Below are 18517 nucleotides of genomic sequence, written 5' to 3' on the forward strand. Positions count from 1 at the left end.
AGCTAAAGCTCAACATCGTTAGAAGAAGACGCCAAAACAGGATTCCAGAATTAAACCTTCACACAAAATCCTAGAAAATCCTTAAAGACTAAGAAACCTGTGTCATTTTTTGTGGTCGATGACAAGAAGCAAATTCTAACACATGCATTTGTTGTTCAATTGTCTGTTCAAATCACAACAAAGCAAAAGACCAAAGGATCGACCCCTAGATGGCAACAAAACTAAATCGTTCAGTCAGAACATCTCAAATTAGAACCTGAACTTTGTTTTTCTAGTTTAACTGTCACCTACAACTTTGAGCAACGGAAATATTGACCACTTTATTTCATTTATCTCTATACAAGAGTGAAAGGGAAGTTTTACAAGATGCTAGTGAGACCTGCTGTGATGTATGGTTTGTGACGGTGGCACCAACAAAAAGACAGAAGGTGGAGCTGGAGCTGGAGGTGGCAGAGCTGAAGACAGACCAGGATGGACAGGATTAGAAAGGAGTGCATCAGAGGGATGGCTCAGGAAACAGAGTTAGAGAGGCATGCAGCATCTATCTGGGTGGTGCAGAGAGCTATTTTCAATATACCAGATCAAATGTTTTTTACTTGACAAAAAATTCACAGTCAATAAGTGTAAAATGATCCGATATTTCATGAAGAGCCAAGAAGGTAAAAAAAATAACACATAAAAAAACAAGTAAAACAAAGATTATACACAACTTTAATGAAAAAGCCCCAGAATGCTTGGGATTCAGTGGTTCTACTAGTGGTTTTGCTGACATGGCTATGCTCAGTTTGTCCAGTTAGAGGGAAGGGATGATCTTTTAAGCACCACCTCTTCTGCTCACTCACTTCAATCTTCTTCTTCTATCCAGCTTGCTGTGCCTTCTTTCTGCCACACCCTCACGGGAAGCAGAGCTTTCAGCTGCTCTGCTCCCAGGCTGTGGAACTCTCACCCCCCAGATATTAGAAGCACTGGTTCTCTCCCCCAGTTTAAATCAACCCATCTGTTCAAACCTGCATATTCACTGTGAATTTATTGTTTGTTTGTTTATTTTATCTTGTGCTTTTTGCTTTTATTGTTCTTCATTGTAATTGTTCTATTATGTGTTTTATTCTATTGTTAAGTGTCCTTGGGTGTCTTGAAAGGTGCTTTTAAATAAAATGTATTATTATTATGAAATTTTTTTCTGAAATTGTATTATTTATCGTAAGAATAACAGTCTCTTCAGCAGTGTTACGGAGACTTGGAGACCTATGCTTTTTTGTGACATTTTTCTGGCCCGCTTTACTCCCCCTTTAACCATCACAGAACCCCTGGAATAAATCCTGAGACCCACTGGCTGCTCAGACATCTTGCATCTTAAAACGAGCCACTTTGAGGTGGTTTGGATGCCTCCTGGAGGCCTTCCTTTGCAGGTGCTCCAGGCAAGCCCACCTGGGAAGAGAATCTTGTCTAGCTTGGGAATACCTTGGGAACCCTCTGGAAAAGGAATATTAAAAGTATTGACTTTTTTAAATTTGTTTTTTCTGCATAACAATAAGTTCTTTTTTATATATCTTGTGTTTGTACTTAAAAGGCGACTTCACCCATGAAACACATTTCTTCTTACACATTTTTCTGTTTTGGATCTCTAACCTTGAGAGAAGTCTAATACTGAATAAATGATAAATGATACTAATGGCACTTAACTTGGTGGTGCTCAAAGCTAAAAAAACAAAAAACAAAAAAAAGATCTGAAAGCCCCAGCTGCAATATCTCTTTCTAGAAACCCCGAGGGCAGTTTTATGTAGGAACTACTTTTATTTCTATTGAACTCTTCCCCCTGCGCCTGAGGACAGGCTAGTGTTGGTGACACTGTGGTATAAACAGTGATGGCTGAGCTGCACGTTTCTTTTGGTTCAAGTACGTAGAAAGAATGATGTACACCAAAGGAAAAACATATCAATTAGAGGTGAACTTCTGCCAGAGATTCACTTTTGCCACATTGTCTGTGCAACATGCCTCAAAGTCTATGCAATATGTTGAAGTATTATTTTATCCAGCAGATGTCAGTGATAAAACAATCAGGTCTCAGGGCCACAGATACAACAGTACTTTAATCTGCTCCAGCAAAGCTCATTAAGTTTCCAAAAAACACAAAAACAAACAAACACATACACACAACCAGCACAAAACGAGCAACTAACTAAAGACTAAGCTTTATACTTCTCCAAGTCATATGTAAACATATGCAGCTCACATTATTGTTTTAACAAATTTCTGTTATTACCTTTTGAGACAGATGGTGATATTAAGAAACATCACATAAGATTAAAAAGCATGTGCATTAGACTTATGGATCTTTATTTTTGTGGACAGTTTTTATTTTTAGATATTTTCCCAAAGATGTTCAGGCTTTTTATAGATTGCAGTGTTTAACTTCCAGCACCAGATGCAGCTAAAAAACAAAAAGAAGGGGGAAAAAAGGGGGAAAAAAAAGAAAAAGAAAATACAAGTTGAAAGTTCCAGTTAAATTCATGTAATCTGTTTTTTTCAGTCAGCTGGTTCTAATTTAAGCAGCTACTAATCAATAAACCATGTTGCATGAGATTCATATGTACATTTCCCTGGTCACAAGTTGTGATCTGGGCATGTGATCAGCAAACTAACTCTTAACATCAGACTCTAACTTTGACACTCTCTGCACTGTTTCTCAAAGGTCCAGACCTACCAGGCACAGTTAAAGAAACACTGGGAAACTGTTCATTGTGAACTAGCCAAGACTTCTTATTCTTAATGAAAAGCTGCAAATCTGCTAAACTCAATGACAAAGGTCTACTTTGTGCACTTGGACAGTTGAACAAACCATAACACTGTAACACTTTGCCACGTTCCTCTGCAAATTGACCTTTTTTAAAAATGGGAATGTGAGTTTTACCTACAGAACGTTTTGTTACATAACGCGATCGCAATTTAATGGGTCAGAGCATAAAAAAGTGCCTTTTAAATTCTAGGTTTTACTGATAAGATCCAGTAACTATAACCGTCTTAAAATCCATCCATCCATCCATCCATCCATTCGCATCCGCTTATCCTTTTCAGGGTCGCGGGGGGCGCTGGAGCCTATCCCAGCTGTCATAGGGCGAGAGGCGGGGTACACCCTGGACAGGTCGCCAGTCTGTCGCAGGGCCAACACACAGAGACAGACAACCATTTGCACTCACATTCACACCTATGGGCAATTTGGATTAACCAATTAACCTATCCCCACTAAGTGCATGTCTTTGGACAGTGGGAGGAAGCCAGAGTACACGGGGAGAACATACGAACTCCACACAGAAAGACCCCGGCCTGCTGTTGGAATTGAACTCAGGACCTTCTTGCTGTGCGGCAACAGTGCTAACCAACATGCCACCGTGCTGCCCCGTCTTAAAAGATATCTGAAATTCCTATTTAAAGTACAAAATTGGTGTCAAATTAATCAAATATTTACTAACTGTGATAAGATGATTACCTCTGTAGAACAACATGCTTAATGCAATATATTACGGTTGCTGTCTCTGTGTTTTCCCCAAAAGCAAGCTGCAGCCATGTTTATAGTATACTGATTTACAGTTAATCACATTTTCTGCAGTTCTGTAACATATACGGTGCAACTGTGCAGTGCAAAGATAAAAAAAAAAATAGCTGTGTTAAAAAAAAATTTTTATACAGTGCAATAAATTTCGTTCAGACATAAAAATTGAGTCATCTGTTAGGTCTGAATTTTATACATAGTCCTTTATGATAGCACAAAATGCACAGGTAGATGAAGAGGACATGTACACACATGCAAGCTGACTCACTGAGACCCCCTGCACTTTTATTACATTATGTAGCATTAGGCCTCAACAGCTAGGCTGCTGTAATCAGTGGAGAAAACATCAGCTGTTTTCACTTAGCCAAAGTTGTGACTCTAATTAAGTGAGCTTATTAACTTTGTACTAAGGTTCACATAACAGCACCAGTGTCTCAAAGAGTTTGATCAAATCAACATGAATGCCTGTCATGGGTTTGCAGAAGTTTCTCTGCTCTAAGCTTTCCCAAGGGCTCATTTTATCCACCTTGGTGACATATCATACTGCTTTTTCACTGAGGTGAAGAGAGGATGTCACTGCTTCTATTACAATATGAAGCAAAATTAGTGCACATATTTAATGCCTTTTAGGTTTAGAAGCTTAAAGGAAGATTTAGAGCATATGTTTAATAATCAAAAAGCTTTGCAAGAGGAAAAATCTCACTTCATTGTTGATTTTCCTAAAATAATCAGCTAGAGACAAAAACAATGATTTATGATACCACATCATAATAAGAAATTATGAAAGGAAAGTTCTAAATAAAATGTAAAAACATTAGAGAACCAATTATAAACTGTAAATACTGAAGATGGATTGTTTTGCTGAAATTATCTTAAAACTGATGGACAACTATGCAGCCGGGACTGTTTGCCAACAGCAGTGTTAAACCGTCTGTCCAGCACGGGCAGTAGCAAAGGTCAGTCCACAACAAATAATAGCAGAGAGATTCAGTGTCCAGTAGGCCAATCAGACCAATCAGTCTGGTCCTAATTCTTTTTCAGAAGAGCATTAACAAATTTAATCTTTTTATGAAAGTTAAAATGTGGGGTAAATAAGGGAGGGTTTTTTTCTTCCTATCTCCAGCATTGGCTGAGACTAATCTGTTTAAAGTCCCACAACAATAAAACCTCACCTCAGTCAAAATAAGCAAACCGTTTAGAGCTGGAATATATTATTTCATGCACTTGTTATAGGTGTAAGTGACTCAGCTGGTTCCTTTAAGGCCTCATTCCCCTTTAGCATGCTCTGTGTCTTGAAATCTATTTTTGCATTAGCTAATGATTTTCATCTTGTTTTATGTCTGCAGTTTCTGGCAGAAACAATTATACCTATGCTATATTGCACTTACAAACATGTTTTGTTTTGAGTGAGCAATGCTGCATCTCCAACAAGAGCTGCTCAGCAAACACATACGCTACAGGTTGGTGAGGAAATAAATTGAAATCCTGAATGAGTGGAGTGTATAACAGTATATAACAAAGGCTACTACAGCTTTTCTGAAGACCTTCCTATATATGTTGACCAGACACTTTATTAGGCACAGCTTGCTAACATTAGGTTAGACTTGCTTTTGCCTTCAGAAAGGCCTTAAGTCTTTGTGGCACAAAATCAACAAGATGATAGCATCACACAGTCTTACATCCTTCATGCAATCTTACAACATTGCAAAACTGCTCTATTGGATTGCGATCTGGTGACTGTGGAGGCCACTTAACTGCACTGAACTCAGTGTCACATTCAAAAAAGCAGCTTTTGGTGATCTGAGTGTTGTGACATGGTGTGTTATCCAGCAGGAATCAGCTCTCTGAAGATGTGGTCATTAAGGGATGGACATAATCTGCAACAATATTTAGGTAGACTGTGATGTTTAAACAGTCCTCATTTGGTACTAAGGGGCTCAAAGTGTGCCCAGAAAATGAACCCCACATCATTATAGTCTGAAATGTTGACACAAAATAGGATGAATCTATCCTGTTCTAGGGTGACAAGAGTGGCACCTGGTGTGGTCTTCTGCTGCTGTAGACCATCTGCTTCAGGGTTTGTTGTGATTCCGAGATGCTCTTCTGGATACCTTGGGTGTTACGACTGGTTATTTGAGTTACGGTTGCCTTTCTAGCAGTCTGTCCAGTCTTCTCTGACATCTGCTATCAACATGACATTTTCTCCAAGAGAACTGCTGCTCGTTGGATAGTTTCTCTTTTTTGGACCCATTCTGCTTTTGTGGGAAAGCAGAAGATTATTTCAGTTTCTGAAATACTCAGACCAGTCTGTCTGGCACCATCAAGCACAGTCATTTAAATCACATTTGTCCTTTTTCTGATGCCCAGTTTGAACTACAGCAGGTCATCGTGACCATGTCTACATGCCTAAATACACGGAGTTGGTGTTGGCTATGTGATTGGCTGCTTAGATACTTACAGGTGTTCCTAAGAAAGTGAGCAGTGATTAGGGTGTGTTTTATTTATAGTTGCCTAAAATTCTGAGTTTGGCCTTACTCATTACTTTGGCATCTAAGTAAAAAATTGCCATGACCATCATAAAGCATATGTAATACTGAAGAAAAAAAAAAAGCTATGGAACAAAGACACCCCCCCCCCCCCCCCCCCCCCCCCCGCCCGCCAAAAACAAAACAAAAACTAAACTAAACAAACAAAAAAATCATCTACCACATTATCTTGCCTAAACTGGCATTATCATGTAAGCCCAAACACTGCAGTGCTAGTGCTCATAAAAGAAGTTTCAGCAAAACGCTTTAATGAAAGAAATGCAGCTTAACAGATAAACACATTATTAGTTTATCTTTTATTTTTTCACAGTCAGAAGTCAGACTGCAAGGGGTCAAGCTTTTGAAGCAGCCTTTTCTAAAACGAATCTTGTATTTTAGGCAGACTGTTGTGTGTTTGTCTGCCCTGCTCATGATATTCTGCCCACACGCCTCAGTTTAAACACCAAATCGAATTAAGTCTGTTTTGCTCAAGAGGTACATTTGACCAGTCAGCTGATTTTCATTTTCAAGAAAACTTTTTTGCCAGCTTTAAAATATTTGATCATTTCCATACGCTCTATGCTGTTATGAAATATTGTTTGTGTTGGACTGGTAACAGATCAGCTGATCAACACTAAATACCAAAAAAGAAACCCTCAGAATGACATGTTGTGCATTCAGAGGTGCTCTTATGCATACTATAGTTGTAATGAGTGGTTATTTGTCTCCCTATCAGTCCTTCTCTGACCTATAGCATCAACAAGGCATTTACACTCAGAGAACTGACATTCACTGGATATTTTCTATTTTTAGACCATTCTCTTTAAACCCTCAAGATAGTTATACAGGAAAATCTGAGCAGATCAGCAGTTTCTGAAATATTCAGACTAGCCAATTAGTACCAAGAAACATGCCACATTCAGATTTGCTTTAAATACCTTTCTTCCCCCATTTTGATGCTTCAGCAGGTCATCTTGATCAGGCCTACATTGATTGGCTGATAAATATTTCATTTTACAAGCAATTAACATGTGTTCCTAATAAAGTGGTTTGTGGAGTGAACAGTAATTAACCTCAATATGAAAGCACTTTTAAAGTAGATTTGCTTTGCTATGGCTTTTTTTTTGTTTGTTTTATGGAGAAATGTCGTATAATTGTTGAACAATTTCTCCATGCAGTCTTCAAAGTGGGCACTCAATTTTACTGTTTTTAAGATTCTGACTTAATAACAGTAATAATGGGTTGAAGTTTTAAAATGTGGTCATGCTAACAATCATGTTAATATGTTTGGGGTTTTTTTTAGCATTAGCATGCAGCAGTTTATATATACTGTGTTTATATAAGGCTGGCAATTTGCTATTTAAATGTCCACTTCTTCCCATTCTCTAAAAGATGTTTTAGTAGTACATCTGCCCATTTTAATGTTATTAAATAAGTTATTAAGACATACATTTGTTTCCCCCAGAACACTTCCCACTTATTATAAATTAATTTAAAAAATGTTATACATAAAGAGGATTGTTCTAATTATAAGGATGTAGGATTTAACATGCTGTCCAAAAAGCATCTCCCTAGAAGTATTTGCAGGGCCGCTGATGTGATGGCAACTTTAGCAACAGGCAGGTTGTGACATTTTCCCCAGACACTGACCCACAATGTCCAGCCGCAACTTCACTTTTGACTCTCATGGGCCTATATGACATTTGTTATAATGAAACCTGTCTGCTTATTTGTCAGACTGAATGTGCCCTACAGTTTTTGATACATAAAATGATTGCAAACTTGTTCAACATGTATTCTTTTCATTGTACAGGTAATTTTACTAATTTAGGCAATTAAGTAATTGGAGGAATACTATAACTATTATATATATATATATAATAGCCAGCCAGTAGTTCATTTTAACTATTTTTAACTGTTAACCATTTCCATAAAGATTTAAATAGTTGTTGTTTTTTTAAAGAACATTCTTGGTTTCAAAATTCTTAGGTTTTGGGTTTTTGTTTTTTTTTTGTTATTGGGTTGTTGTTGTTTTTTTTTATAATAAAACTAGTTATAAAATCCACTTTCCGAATAACCAAAGTGTTAAACAGCAACAGACTTTCTTATTTAATGCGGCATGCATTTGCAGCATCTGTTTCCGATGAAAATATCCTTTAAATCTTTAACATAGCCACTCGTTGTTCAGTGCATCTGCGGGCTAGTGCATCCTCACCAGTGCAGGTTTATGCTTGTTGCTGGGACATTCTCTTCAGTAATCTGAGAGCAGGCTGTTTTCTCTGCAGTTCTTTTTTTTTTCAATGCAGAGAGAGGCGGGCCGAGCCGGGCCGGGTCAGCTGGCTCATATGGCTTCATGTGATTCTGCAGGGAGGTGTTAATCTAAGAGGAAAGAGTTTTTCCAGCATCCAGACTACACCATTTGAGAGCTGACCGCCTTCCGTGGCTCAGCTGAGCTACCGGCCTGTTTTTCTTGTGGGATATCCGTTTCACTCGTGTGGCTCATTCCGGATAGCGACGCGCTGCAGTTCAGATAATGGGAGACACTCAGTCTGCGCAACGTGCGGACAAGAAGGATGCAGAGGAGGAGGAGGAGAGCGCAAAAGTGAATGATGTTCAAACTGTGCAGGATACTGAAGACAAGGTAACATATCCCAAGAGCCCCAAATTCTTCCTTTATGGCTGTATTAACTTTGCAACAAGGATTTAGCCTGTCCTCTTTTCCAATCAGTGGTTTTCATTTGATTCATTATGGTGACAGAGAACAAACAGTAGGCGCTTTGAAAGATTAAAAAAATGCTGAGGCTGGATTTTGTTGTTGTTGTCAGGACGGTGCACACGCTGCATGCCAACACATCAATTAACGTCAGAATAAAAGGAAAGTCCTTGTCCCTTCAAAGCGGATGAGTGCATCCAGCAATACTGGGACACTGACGAGCAATGTGATTATTTTTAAGCTTTTCTGTAACAGGAAGCATTATTGATTGCTTTATATATTGTGCTGGGTGCACAACAGCCTAGTGTCATTTCTCCTTAGACATAAAGACAAAGAAAATAAAAGGGGAAAAAGTCTTATATGTGATGCATTTCATATGTATATATGTCCCACATTGACTGAAACTCTTTTTGGCCCCATTTTCCTTATACAGCAAGATTTGCAAAATTGGAAAAAGAATAATAATTGTAAATCATAGCCTGAGTCTTACAACACAAAACTTAAACCATTTACTGTAAAAGTTGTTGTTGTTGTTAAATGGATTGTGTGCAGTGCCTCATGTTGCAATTGTGAGTAAATTTAATGGCCCTTGACTGCTGGCTTTTGGCTCTTGAGGCTACCTGATAACTTACATAGTATTACTCTTCTGAATAGTCGTTTTTCACTATTTCATTGATGGCGCAGAGGTTTTCATTTACTGTAGATGAAAGAGGAAACAGCATGGAGGAATGATGACCTTTCATTCTTGGAGTGAACCAAATAAAGCCCATGGGAGAGATGGAATTTCTCCCCTGCTGGACTAAGCAGAAAACAACATTGATTATTAGTGTACAACATTATAACAGCTCATGCCGATGAGGATGTCAATTAGCACTGTCCTGTAAGAATCAGTAGAGAAATTGATGCTTTTTCTTGGCGATGTTGTGTTGATTTGATGCTATATTCGAGCATGCTGATTGTTATTAAGGTGGAGACATGACACTGCTGGAAGAAATCATGTGCTTAAGCTTGGAAGTGGGGTGTTAAAAAGAAAGAAAAAACACTAATCCCAATAAGTTGTATTTAAATTGTGATAATGGGAGTTGATGATGATTATGGCCTTTAACTATCTAAAACTAGGTTGTTTTGCCTTCAGTTGTTATTATTTTCGGGCTCTTGGAGAGCTCGGATAGTCAGTTTAAATTCAGTTTAAATTAGATAAAGCACTTAAAATAAGGCAACATTATAACATGAGTAAAAAGATAAGCAAAACTCTGTACATCTAATAAATTGGTTTAAAAAGTTGAAAAATAAGCTTAACTTGGAAATAATATTACCGTCTGATGTATTTACAGTTGTTTATTTAGGTTTCTTCGGCACACTATTGGGTGCAGTTAAGTTTCTTATTCCCTAAACCCTGCTCAGACATTCCCAACTAATCTGACTCATGGATTTAGGATTGGAAAAATCAGGAGCGTTGACTCTAAGGCTGCCACAAAACCTAGCCAATAGTAACTGGTCTATACTGTTTCTATAGGTCTTTGGCATCCCTGTTAATTACAGATGGAAATTCTTCAGAGGTTCAAACTAGACTTGTTAAATTTTTTTTCGTGCCATGCACACATGAGCAGAGATTTATTGTACATTCAGTTTTGTGCTTTTTTTCAGCCTCTCAAAACCAATGGGCAGATCTCTGAGATAAATGGAAAAGCAGACAGCTCTATAGCAGCACTCAATGGTCACTGCAAAGACGAGATTTCTGCAGAGGGTGGGTATTCATAATTTGTGTATTTCTGCCAGCATGGTTTCAATAGAAGCGCAAGTTGTTGGGTTCTAAGTGAAAGAATCTGTTAGCACACTAGGCCGATTTTTCAAAAGTATTTTAATGATTAATTTAATTGTTGATTTAACTATCCTTTCCTCAGACAAAGATGTTGCAAAGACAGAAAAGTCCCCTAAAGAAGAAAAAACTCCAGTGGAAAGTGTTGACATCAATGCAAAGACATCACCAGATGAAGCTGATGCAAATGAAGTTGAAAAAGTAGAAATTATCGAAATGGAAGAGAAGCAAAATGACATCAATGAAAGTTTTAGAAATTTTTTCAGCAACATTGGTTTGAAATTGACAGTTAAAAAAGGCTCTGGTGAAGAGGCTGAAACAGATGTGCCCGAGGAACTACCAAACATACCAGAGGAGGTCAAAGATAATGCACAAGAGGTCAAAAGTGAAAATGAGGAACAGAGTGTGGATGTAAACACAGCACAGGAAGCAAATGAATATGATTCAACAACATGTCCCAGTCTGACAGATGGAACATCAGAGAATATTGCAGAAAATGCAGACATAAAGAAAACAGAAATCAAAGAGGAAGCTGAGCGTGATAATGATGATGCAAGAACAACTTCACCTGCTGTAAATGAAGATGGACACCAGGATACCACACAGGAACTGCATCCAGCATCACCAATGATTACTGAAGAAAAGGTGGTTGAATCTCCATTAAAAAGGTTTTTTACCACAGGAATCTTTTCTAGTCTACGGAAGAAAAAGAAACTTGCAGAAGATGAGGTGACCGAGAAAGAACTGGTGGATATGGGGGAAAACGAGATTGCTGAAATAGCAGAGCAAGCAGTGGAAGAACAGGATAAGGAGGAGATTACTCTTGATACTGAGGCAGCTACAACTGAGAAAGGACTTGGAGAAGCTAAGATCGTGCCTGCAGTAACCACTCAGGATGATGTTAAACCACCTTCCATGAAGAGATCAGATGGTGAGGGTGAAATACTAAACTCTCAAGAAAAAGAAAAAGTTCAGGCGAGTCCACTGAAGAAGCTAATGTCAGGCTCTAGTTTCAGGAGTCTTTCCAAAAAACAGAAAACAAAGAAATCAAGTGACACAAAGATCACTGACTCTCAAGAACAAGTCTCTGATCAGCTGCTGTCTTCAACAGAGTCAGCTGAAAATCAGAAAGACGAAAGTCCTGCACAGCCCTCTGCCCCGGCAGCAGAAGAAGAGGACAGTGCATGGGCAACCTTCAAAAAACTTCTGACTCCAAAAAAACGTAACAAGACGCCTTCATTGAGCAATGAACAGGCACAAATCTCAGGTTCAGTAGATGAGGCTAAACCAAGTGAAGGGGGGGAAATATCAGATCACAGCACAGAAGAAGGGAAAAAAAGGAAAGACTCATCTGTGTCATGGGAAGCTGTTTTGTGTGGATCTGGAAGGAGAAAAAGCCGAAAATCATCAGACTCAGAAGAAGAAACACCCCCAAATAGCAAGCAAGACAGTGGACTTAAACAAGGTGCAGAATCACCACTAGAAAGATCTAACGAGGCCCAAGAAATTAAAGAAGGAAGTCCTCCAGAGAGTGATGGGGAGTCAACATGGAAATCATTTAAAAAACTTGTCACCCCCAAAACAAAAGCCAAGGATCTGGATGAAAGCAAAGATATCATTCCTTCTGACAATGATGTTACTCAAGCTGAGTCCACATTTTCTATTAAGAATCTCCTACCTGGAAGAAAAAAGAGAAAGCCTGCTGAAACGCTAGAACAAGTATCTTTAGATGAAGCTGACAAGGAAGCTTCAGGTGATGAAGACTCTGAGACTCCAGCTGTGATTCCACTGTCAGAGTTTGCAGATGAAATGGGAGAAACCAAGGCAGATGTAGAAAGTTACATACCAGAAGTAACAGACAATGAAGTCCAGCAGGACTCCACTCCACCTTGTGATAGTCTTCCACTCGAAACACAAACGTCCCAAGACAATGAGGAAGCTTTAGAAAATGAGGTTCCTAAAACACTGGCTACACCTGCTCCAGTTGAAGAACCAGATGACCTTACAGAATCAATCAGTAAACACCAACAACTCAGTGATATTCCAGAGGAGGGAGTACTTACAGAGACCATGGCCACTCCGGCTTCAGGCATTGAGGAAGCAGCAAGAGATGACACAATAGCAGAGGACCTGGTAGAGATCACATCTGAAGCCATAACAGCTCCAGAGCCTGCTGATGTTACTGTGACAGATGAAACTGAGATGATCTCTGCAGTTTCCCAGTTATCAGACTCTTCAAAAACATCTGGTAATGCAACACCTGTCCCAGCTGAATACAGTGTCAACAACACAGAGTTGTTGCTAGAACAAGTTGCTGAAACCATCTCTGTAAGCACACATGTAGTCCCAGTGACTTTAGAGGAGCCAAGTTCAGAAAGAATAGTTAGTTCTGTCTCGCCTCAATCACTTGAAACATTTGAAAAAGAACAGCCGAAAATCCTGGAAATACACAAAGGATCAGATGAAACAGTGGTAAACGCAGAGCTAAATGCTGAACCAATTGATGCAATTAATGAAGTTGAGGCAACAGCCCAAACAGAGAGCATACCTGATGTTAACAAAGCTGTTTCAACAGAGATTGTATCTGAGATTGTATCTGAGGAGATTGACAATGCAGAAGTCACTGAAGATGAAGTTCATGAGGTCAGTGTTACACAGGTGCAAGAAAGCATGAAAGAATTAGAAGTTACTGATGACAGCCAACATGTGCCAGAATGCATTTCTGAAGAAAAGGAAGAGTTACCTCAGGAGACATTACCTGAAAGTGATGAAGTTGCTCCAGATAAAGGTTCTCTAGTTGTGGCAGATCAAGTAGAAGAAGATGCCTCAAAAACTGAGGCTCAAGAAGCAGAGTCAGCTCTTTTTGTGGCTGATGAAACTAAAGATGGAAGCATCGAGCAAGAAGCCCAAAGTTTGTTCTCCATGGGGGATCAGATCAATCAAAATATTACTGAGCAAAGTCAAATTGAAGCTGAACCTTCTGTGGTGGTGGATGAGTTGGAAGCACTGGAAAATGTAGAAAAAGATGTAAAAGCTTCAGAAGAGGATACTGTTCAGTCACTTGAAGACGAAGCACCACACTTAGATGACATACCAGCAACAGAAATAGTTACAGACGATTCCAAGCAGACAGAGCATCTTGCTGAAGTGACTGTTGAGCCAGAAGATAGACACAAACAGACTGAAGCTCCAAAAACAGAGGATGATGAAGTGAAAGATGTAGTGGAAGTTGAGCAAAAAGCCACAGCAACTGCAGAAGAGGACAAAGTTCAATCACCTGAAGAAGAAGCACCGGCCTCAGAAGATGTTCCACCAGCAGAAAGTATATTTGAATCCAAACCGATAGGAGAGCATCTCACTGAAGATGAAGTTTCCATTGAGCCAGAAACTAAAGAGACACAGTCTGAAATTTTTGAAGTTACAGAAGTGCCAGAAGGTATTCAAGCCACAGCATTACAATCAGAAGAGGATAGTATTCAAGAAGAAATACAGCGCTCACAGGACATTCAGTCTGCTGAACCAGTAACAGATGAATCCAAACATACAGGGGAACATCTCATTGAAGTGACCGATGAGCCAGAAACTAAAGAGCGACAGTCTGAAGTTTCTGAAGTTACAGAGGTGCCAGAAGATGTTGAAGCCATAACATTTGGATCAAAAGAGGACAACATTCAAGAAGAAATACAACCCTCACAGGACATTCAGCCTGCTGAACCAGTAACAGATGAAAACAAACAGACATCAGAGCATCTCACTGAAGGTGAAGTTTCTAATGAGCCAGAAACTAAAGAGCCACAGTCTGAGGTTTCCGAAGTTACAGAGGTGTCAGAAGGCGTTCAAGCCACAACATTGGAATCAAAAGAGGACAGTGTTCGAACAGAAATACAATCTTCAGAGGACATTCGGTCTGCTGAACTAATAACGGGTGAATGTAAAGAGTTAGCAGAGAATCTCATTGAAGTGACTGATGAGATTAAAAAAAAAGAACCACAGCCTGAAGTTTCCAAAGTTCCAGAGGTACCAAAACTTCTTCAAGCCACATCACTGCATTCAAAAGAAGATAGTGTTCAAACAGAAATACAACCTTCAGAGGACATTCAGTCTTCTGAACCAGTAACAGATGAAAACAAACAGACAACACAACATCACACTGAAGTGGCCGATGAGATTCAAAACAAAGAATCACAGCCTGAAGTTCCAGAAAAGGTAGAAGCTGTACAAGCAGCCATATTAGATTTAGAAGAGGGGAGTGGTCAGTCATGGGAGAAAGAAGTAATATCAGAGGATGTTCCACATGCAGAAAAAGATCAGCCCCAAGAGGCTAAAATGTTACCAATCACTGAAGATAAAGGTGAAGCACTGGATGATTCCATAACCAAGGATGTTCAAGAACCAGCAGTGTTACAAGTGGTACAAGTCGTCACATTAGATTCAGAGGAAGGTCAACCTCAAGGAACTGAAGATGAGGTGATATCCAAGGATATGGGGGCAATGGAAACAGTTACAGGTGAACCCAAGCAGAAAGCAGTTGACCTAATGGAACCAGAAGCATCACTGCCTGATGCAGAAAACAATGTTCCTGCAACTGACCGTGAAGCATCCAAGTCTGCAAATGCAGTTGCATCAAGTGTTGAGGTGTTTAGCACTCAGGAGCTTGAAACTGAAGCATTGCTAGAAGATGTTCCGAAACCAGACACTGACCGCATTACAGATGAAACTGAGAAAAAACAACCAGGCCAGGATTTAGAAATAAACAAAGATCAGAAAACCGAAAGCATTCCACAAAATGATCAAGCTGAACACGAAGATAGAAAAGGTGAAGCTTTGGAAGAAATGGTACCAGCTGCTTATGTGCCTTCTGCAGAACAAGAAGAAGAACAAGCAAGTAATGATCAGGTCCATTGTGAGACTTGTGTTGACAGTGCTGAAGCTTCAGAAGAACCCAAATATGACGAGGATGTTAGTACAGCCCAAGTAAGTGTTGTTGGAGAAAAAGCTGGTGAACTTCAAGGCACTGAGGTAATCACTGCTGCCACTGAGCACGCTGTAGTGATGCAAGTAATAACATGTAATCTAAAAGATGTTTCAGCAGTAATACCTGATGTTTTGATTGAGGAAACAACTGAGATTCGAGAACACTTGATAGAAAGAAAAGCAAGTGTGATGGAGGTAAAGGACACTTTTGAGAGCACAACACCATTAGAGAAGAACAATGTCATTAACACAGCAGAAGAAGGCAGTGTGGTTGTTATGATGCATGTTCCATCACTAGAGTTTGACGACAATCACAGATTCCAAGTGCAAGTGGTGGATGTTGATATCAATTCAGCAGAGAATATCGTCAACACAATGATTGAGGTAGGGGTTACAGAAGCCAAAGAAGTTATTGATGTTTGTCATGAAACTCTTGAAAAAGTAGAAAATCTATCTGCCTCTACTGCAATCGAAGAGGAAGTGAATAACGAGGAAAACAATCGAACTGTTCAAGAAGTTATTCAATATGTAAAGGGGAATTTACCAGGGCCCACTCCTGAATCTGTGCCAGATAAGTTGGAACAAGAAGTTATAAAACAACCAGATATTAGCGAGACAGTTCAAAGTGCACCAAGTGAACCAGAGGATGAAAAAATGATGGACAGTTCTGGGGAGCTCATAGAAGAAGAGGATGAAGGACATGGGATCCCAGCTGAGCAGAAAGAGTCTGAGGATCAATTGCGAATTTCTGATTTAGGTTTAGATATCTCTACCCATGATCACACAGAGGATCTGGAAGAAACTCAAGCTGAGCAGCAAAAATCAGAGGTATGTGTGACAGCGGAGGATGCAACATCTGAAGAATTAGCTAAGAAGAAAGATGGCGATACCACCACAGAAGCACAAAAACTACAAAGTACACAAAGCCAGATTGTTACACCAAATAACACAGGATTAGTAGCCCCCCAGAACACGGGTATGATCTCGTCAATAGGTAATGTAGAGTCTCCTTCAAGCCTGTCCTTAGAATTCAAACTTAACATACAGTTTGGGCAGCTAAAGGCACCAGCATCCCCACCACCTTCTGCAGAACCTGTGAAACAGCTTAATGTGTCCGAAGTTGCTGTTCAGGCAGTAGAAGCAGTGGAACCTACAAACCTGATAAATGCAATGCAAAGAGCTGAGAGCGAGAAACAAATGGAGCTAATGGAAGTCGCTATTCAGACAACAGAAATCACTGAATCAGAAGCTGTGGTCTCCCATCAGCCTAAACTTCAGGACGTTGCTGTTCAAGAAATGGAAACAACACAACCAGCAGAACAAGCTGAATCAGAGGAACCAATAATCTCCAAAATCCAGGCAGCAGAAACCACCAAACCGCTGAAGCAAATCACAGAGAAAGCAGAAAAATTAGATTTAACTGAAAGAGCTAAGATATCAAAACAGCCAGTACTACAGGCTGTTAGCATCCACACAATAGAAACAATAGAACCAGTGGAACAAATTCAGTCAAAGCAATCGATAATACCAGACATTCAGGCCACACAAACGACAGAACCTGTGATGCAAAAAGAGAAACGAGGCCTGTTGATCAGTCATCCTGCAGTCTTCAAGGCTCGTAGCAAAGAAAAAACAGCAGAGGAGCCCATTAAACAAATAGAGGAGGAAAATGATGACGTGTGGCTGGATGCTGAGGAAGACATTTACACCCAAGAGGAAAAGGGGGCATCCCACATCAAAGTGGAAGAACCCACGGAGCCTCAAGCTGGAAGTGCACATGAGGGAAGAAGGAGGGAAGAAGATCCTGAATCTGAGTTTGAAATGGCACCTGATACCAAGAGTGAGGATGAGGAATATCATCAGAGATTGCATGAAACAGGAGGAATAGGTGAAATTGAGAGTGAAGGTGAAGATTTTGCTGTTGCCCTGGAGTACCCAGTAATCACAACATGTGTCACTCAGGCAGAATGGGATTAACCTAACCCAGCTCAAGTGTTACTAAGTGGTAAGCCACATCTTATTCTGTATATTTTCACAATCAATTTCAATTAAACGTATGCCCTTTTTTGTATTTCTTTTTGTAGGTGGAACAATCAAAAAGTAAAAGGAAGAAAGCTTCATAAAGCCATCAAAGCCTTTTATTTCACATTATGTTGCACCAAAATATTCTGATATTTATTAGCGAAACTAGCCTTAATTGCTAAGATTATCTTATTATTATACAGTATATGACTTAAGAGAGTGTTTTGGAAAGTGTGCATTGAAAAAAAAGGTTAATCTTCTCAGGGGGCTTGAATTGTGATTTTTGAATGATTTTAGAAGTGTGACAATGAGCTATTTTACCACACAGGGGCCTCAGTAAATTTAACTACCTGTTTGTCATGTAATGCAACTTCATTGCTAATTTTGTCAGGTCTCTCCACTCATAATTCATACATTATTATGCCTAAGTTTTTGAATAGAATGTATATGTCAGTAAGTCAATAAGAATATCATAATATATTTGTTGAATCTTTTCACCTTTTATGGTAAAAAGCTTAAACAACGTTCAGGTGTTATTCACAGACCACATTAAATCATGATGTATGTTACCAGTTACAGCACATAGAAACACCTTTTTATAAAAATTAGCAAAATGTAGATATTTCCACAACACATTTATTTGCAATTAGTATTTCACTTATGCCACATGATTTAAAAAGTCAGACCTGAACATACTGAGGAGATATATATATATATACATATATTATTATTATTATTATTATTATTATTATTATATGTGATCTTGTACATAATGAATATTTTAGTGATTAGAATTTTTACTGTGAGCAGTTCGAAAATATAAGCATGGTGAGAGCATGGCATGAAGCAAGGTGTGACAGTGTTTAATTTAAAGCTCAACTTAATTAAATACGCAGTTAATCTAATTTTAATCA

At 39.1% G+C, this 18517-nt stretch overlaps 1 protein-coding gene across 1 annotated transcript; it reads left to right on the forward strand.

Moving 5' to 3' along the window:
• Positions 1 to 8444: 8444 nt before the first annotated feature.
• Positions 8445 to 18297, forward strand: akap12a (A kinase (PRKA) anchor protein 12a). The gene is made up of 4 exons (XM_080871156.1): positions 8445 to 8716; positions 10436 to 10535; positions 10693 to 17586; positions 17666 to 18297. Exons 1-3 carry the CDS (start codon positions 8609 to 8611, stop codon positions 17556 to 17558), a joined length of 7074 nt encoding a protein of 2357 aa, XP_080727282.1. The 5' UTR covers positions 8445 to 8608; the 3' UTR covers positions 17559 to 17586; positions 17666 to 18297.
• The last annotated feature ends 220 nt before the right edge of the window (positions 18298 to 18517 follow it).

This window comes from Rhamphochromis sp. 'chilingali', assembly GCF_963969265.1.
Source record: "Rhamphochromis sp. 'chilingali' genome assembly, chromosome: 21".
NCBI lineage: Eukaryota > Metazoa > Chordata > Actinopteri > Cichliformes > Cichlidae > Rhamphochromis > Rhamphochromis sp. 'chilingali'.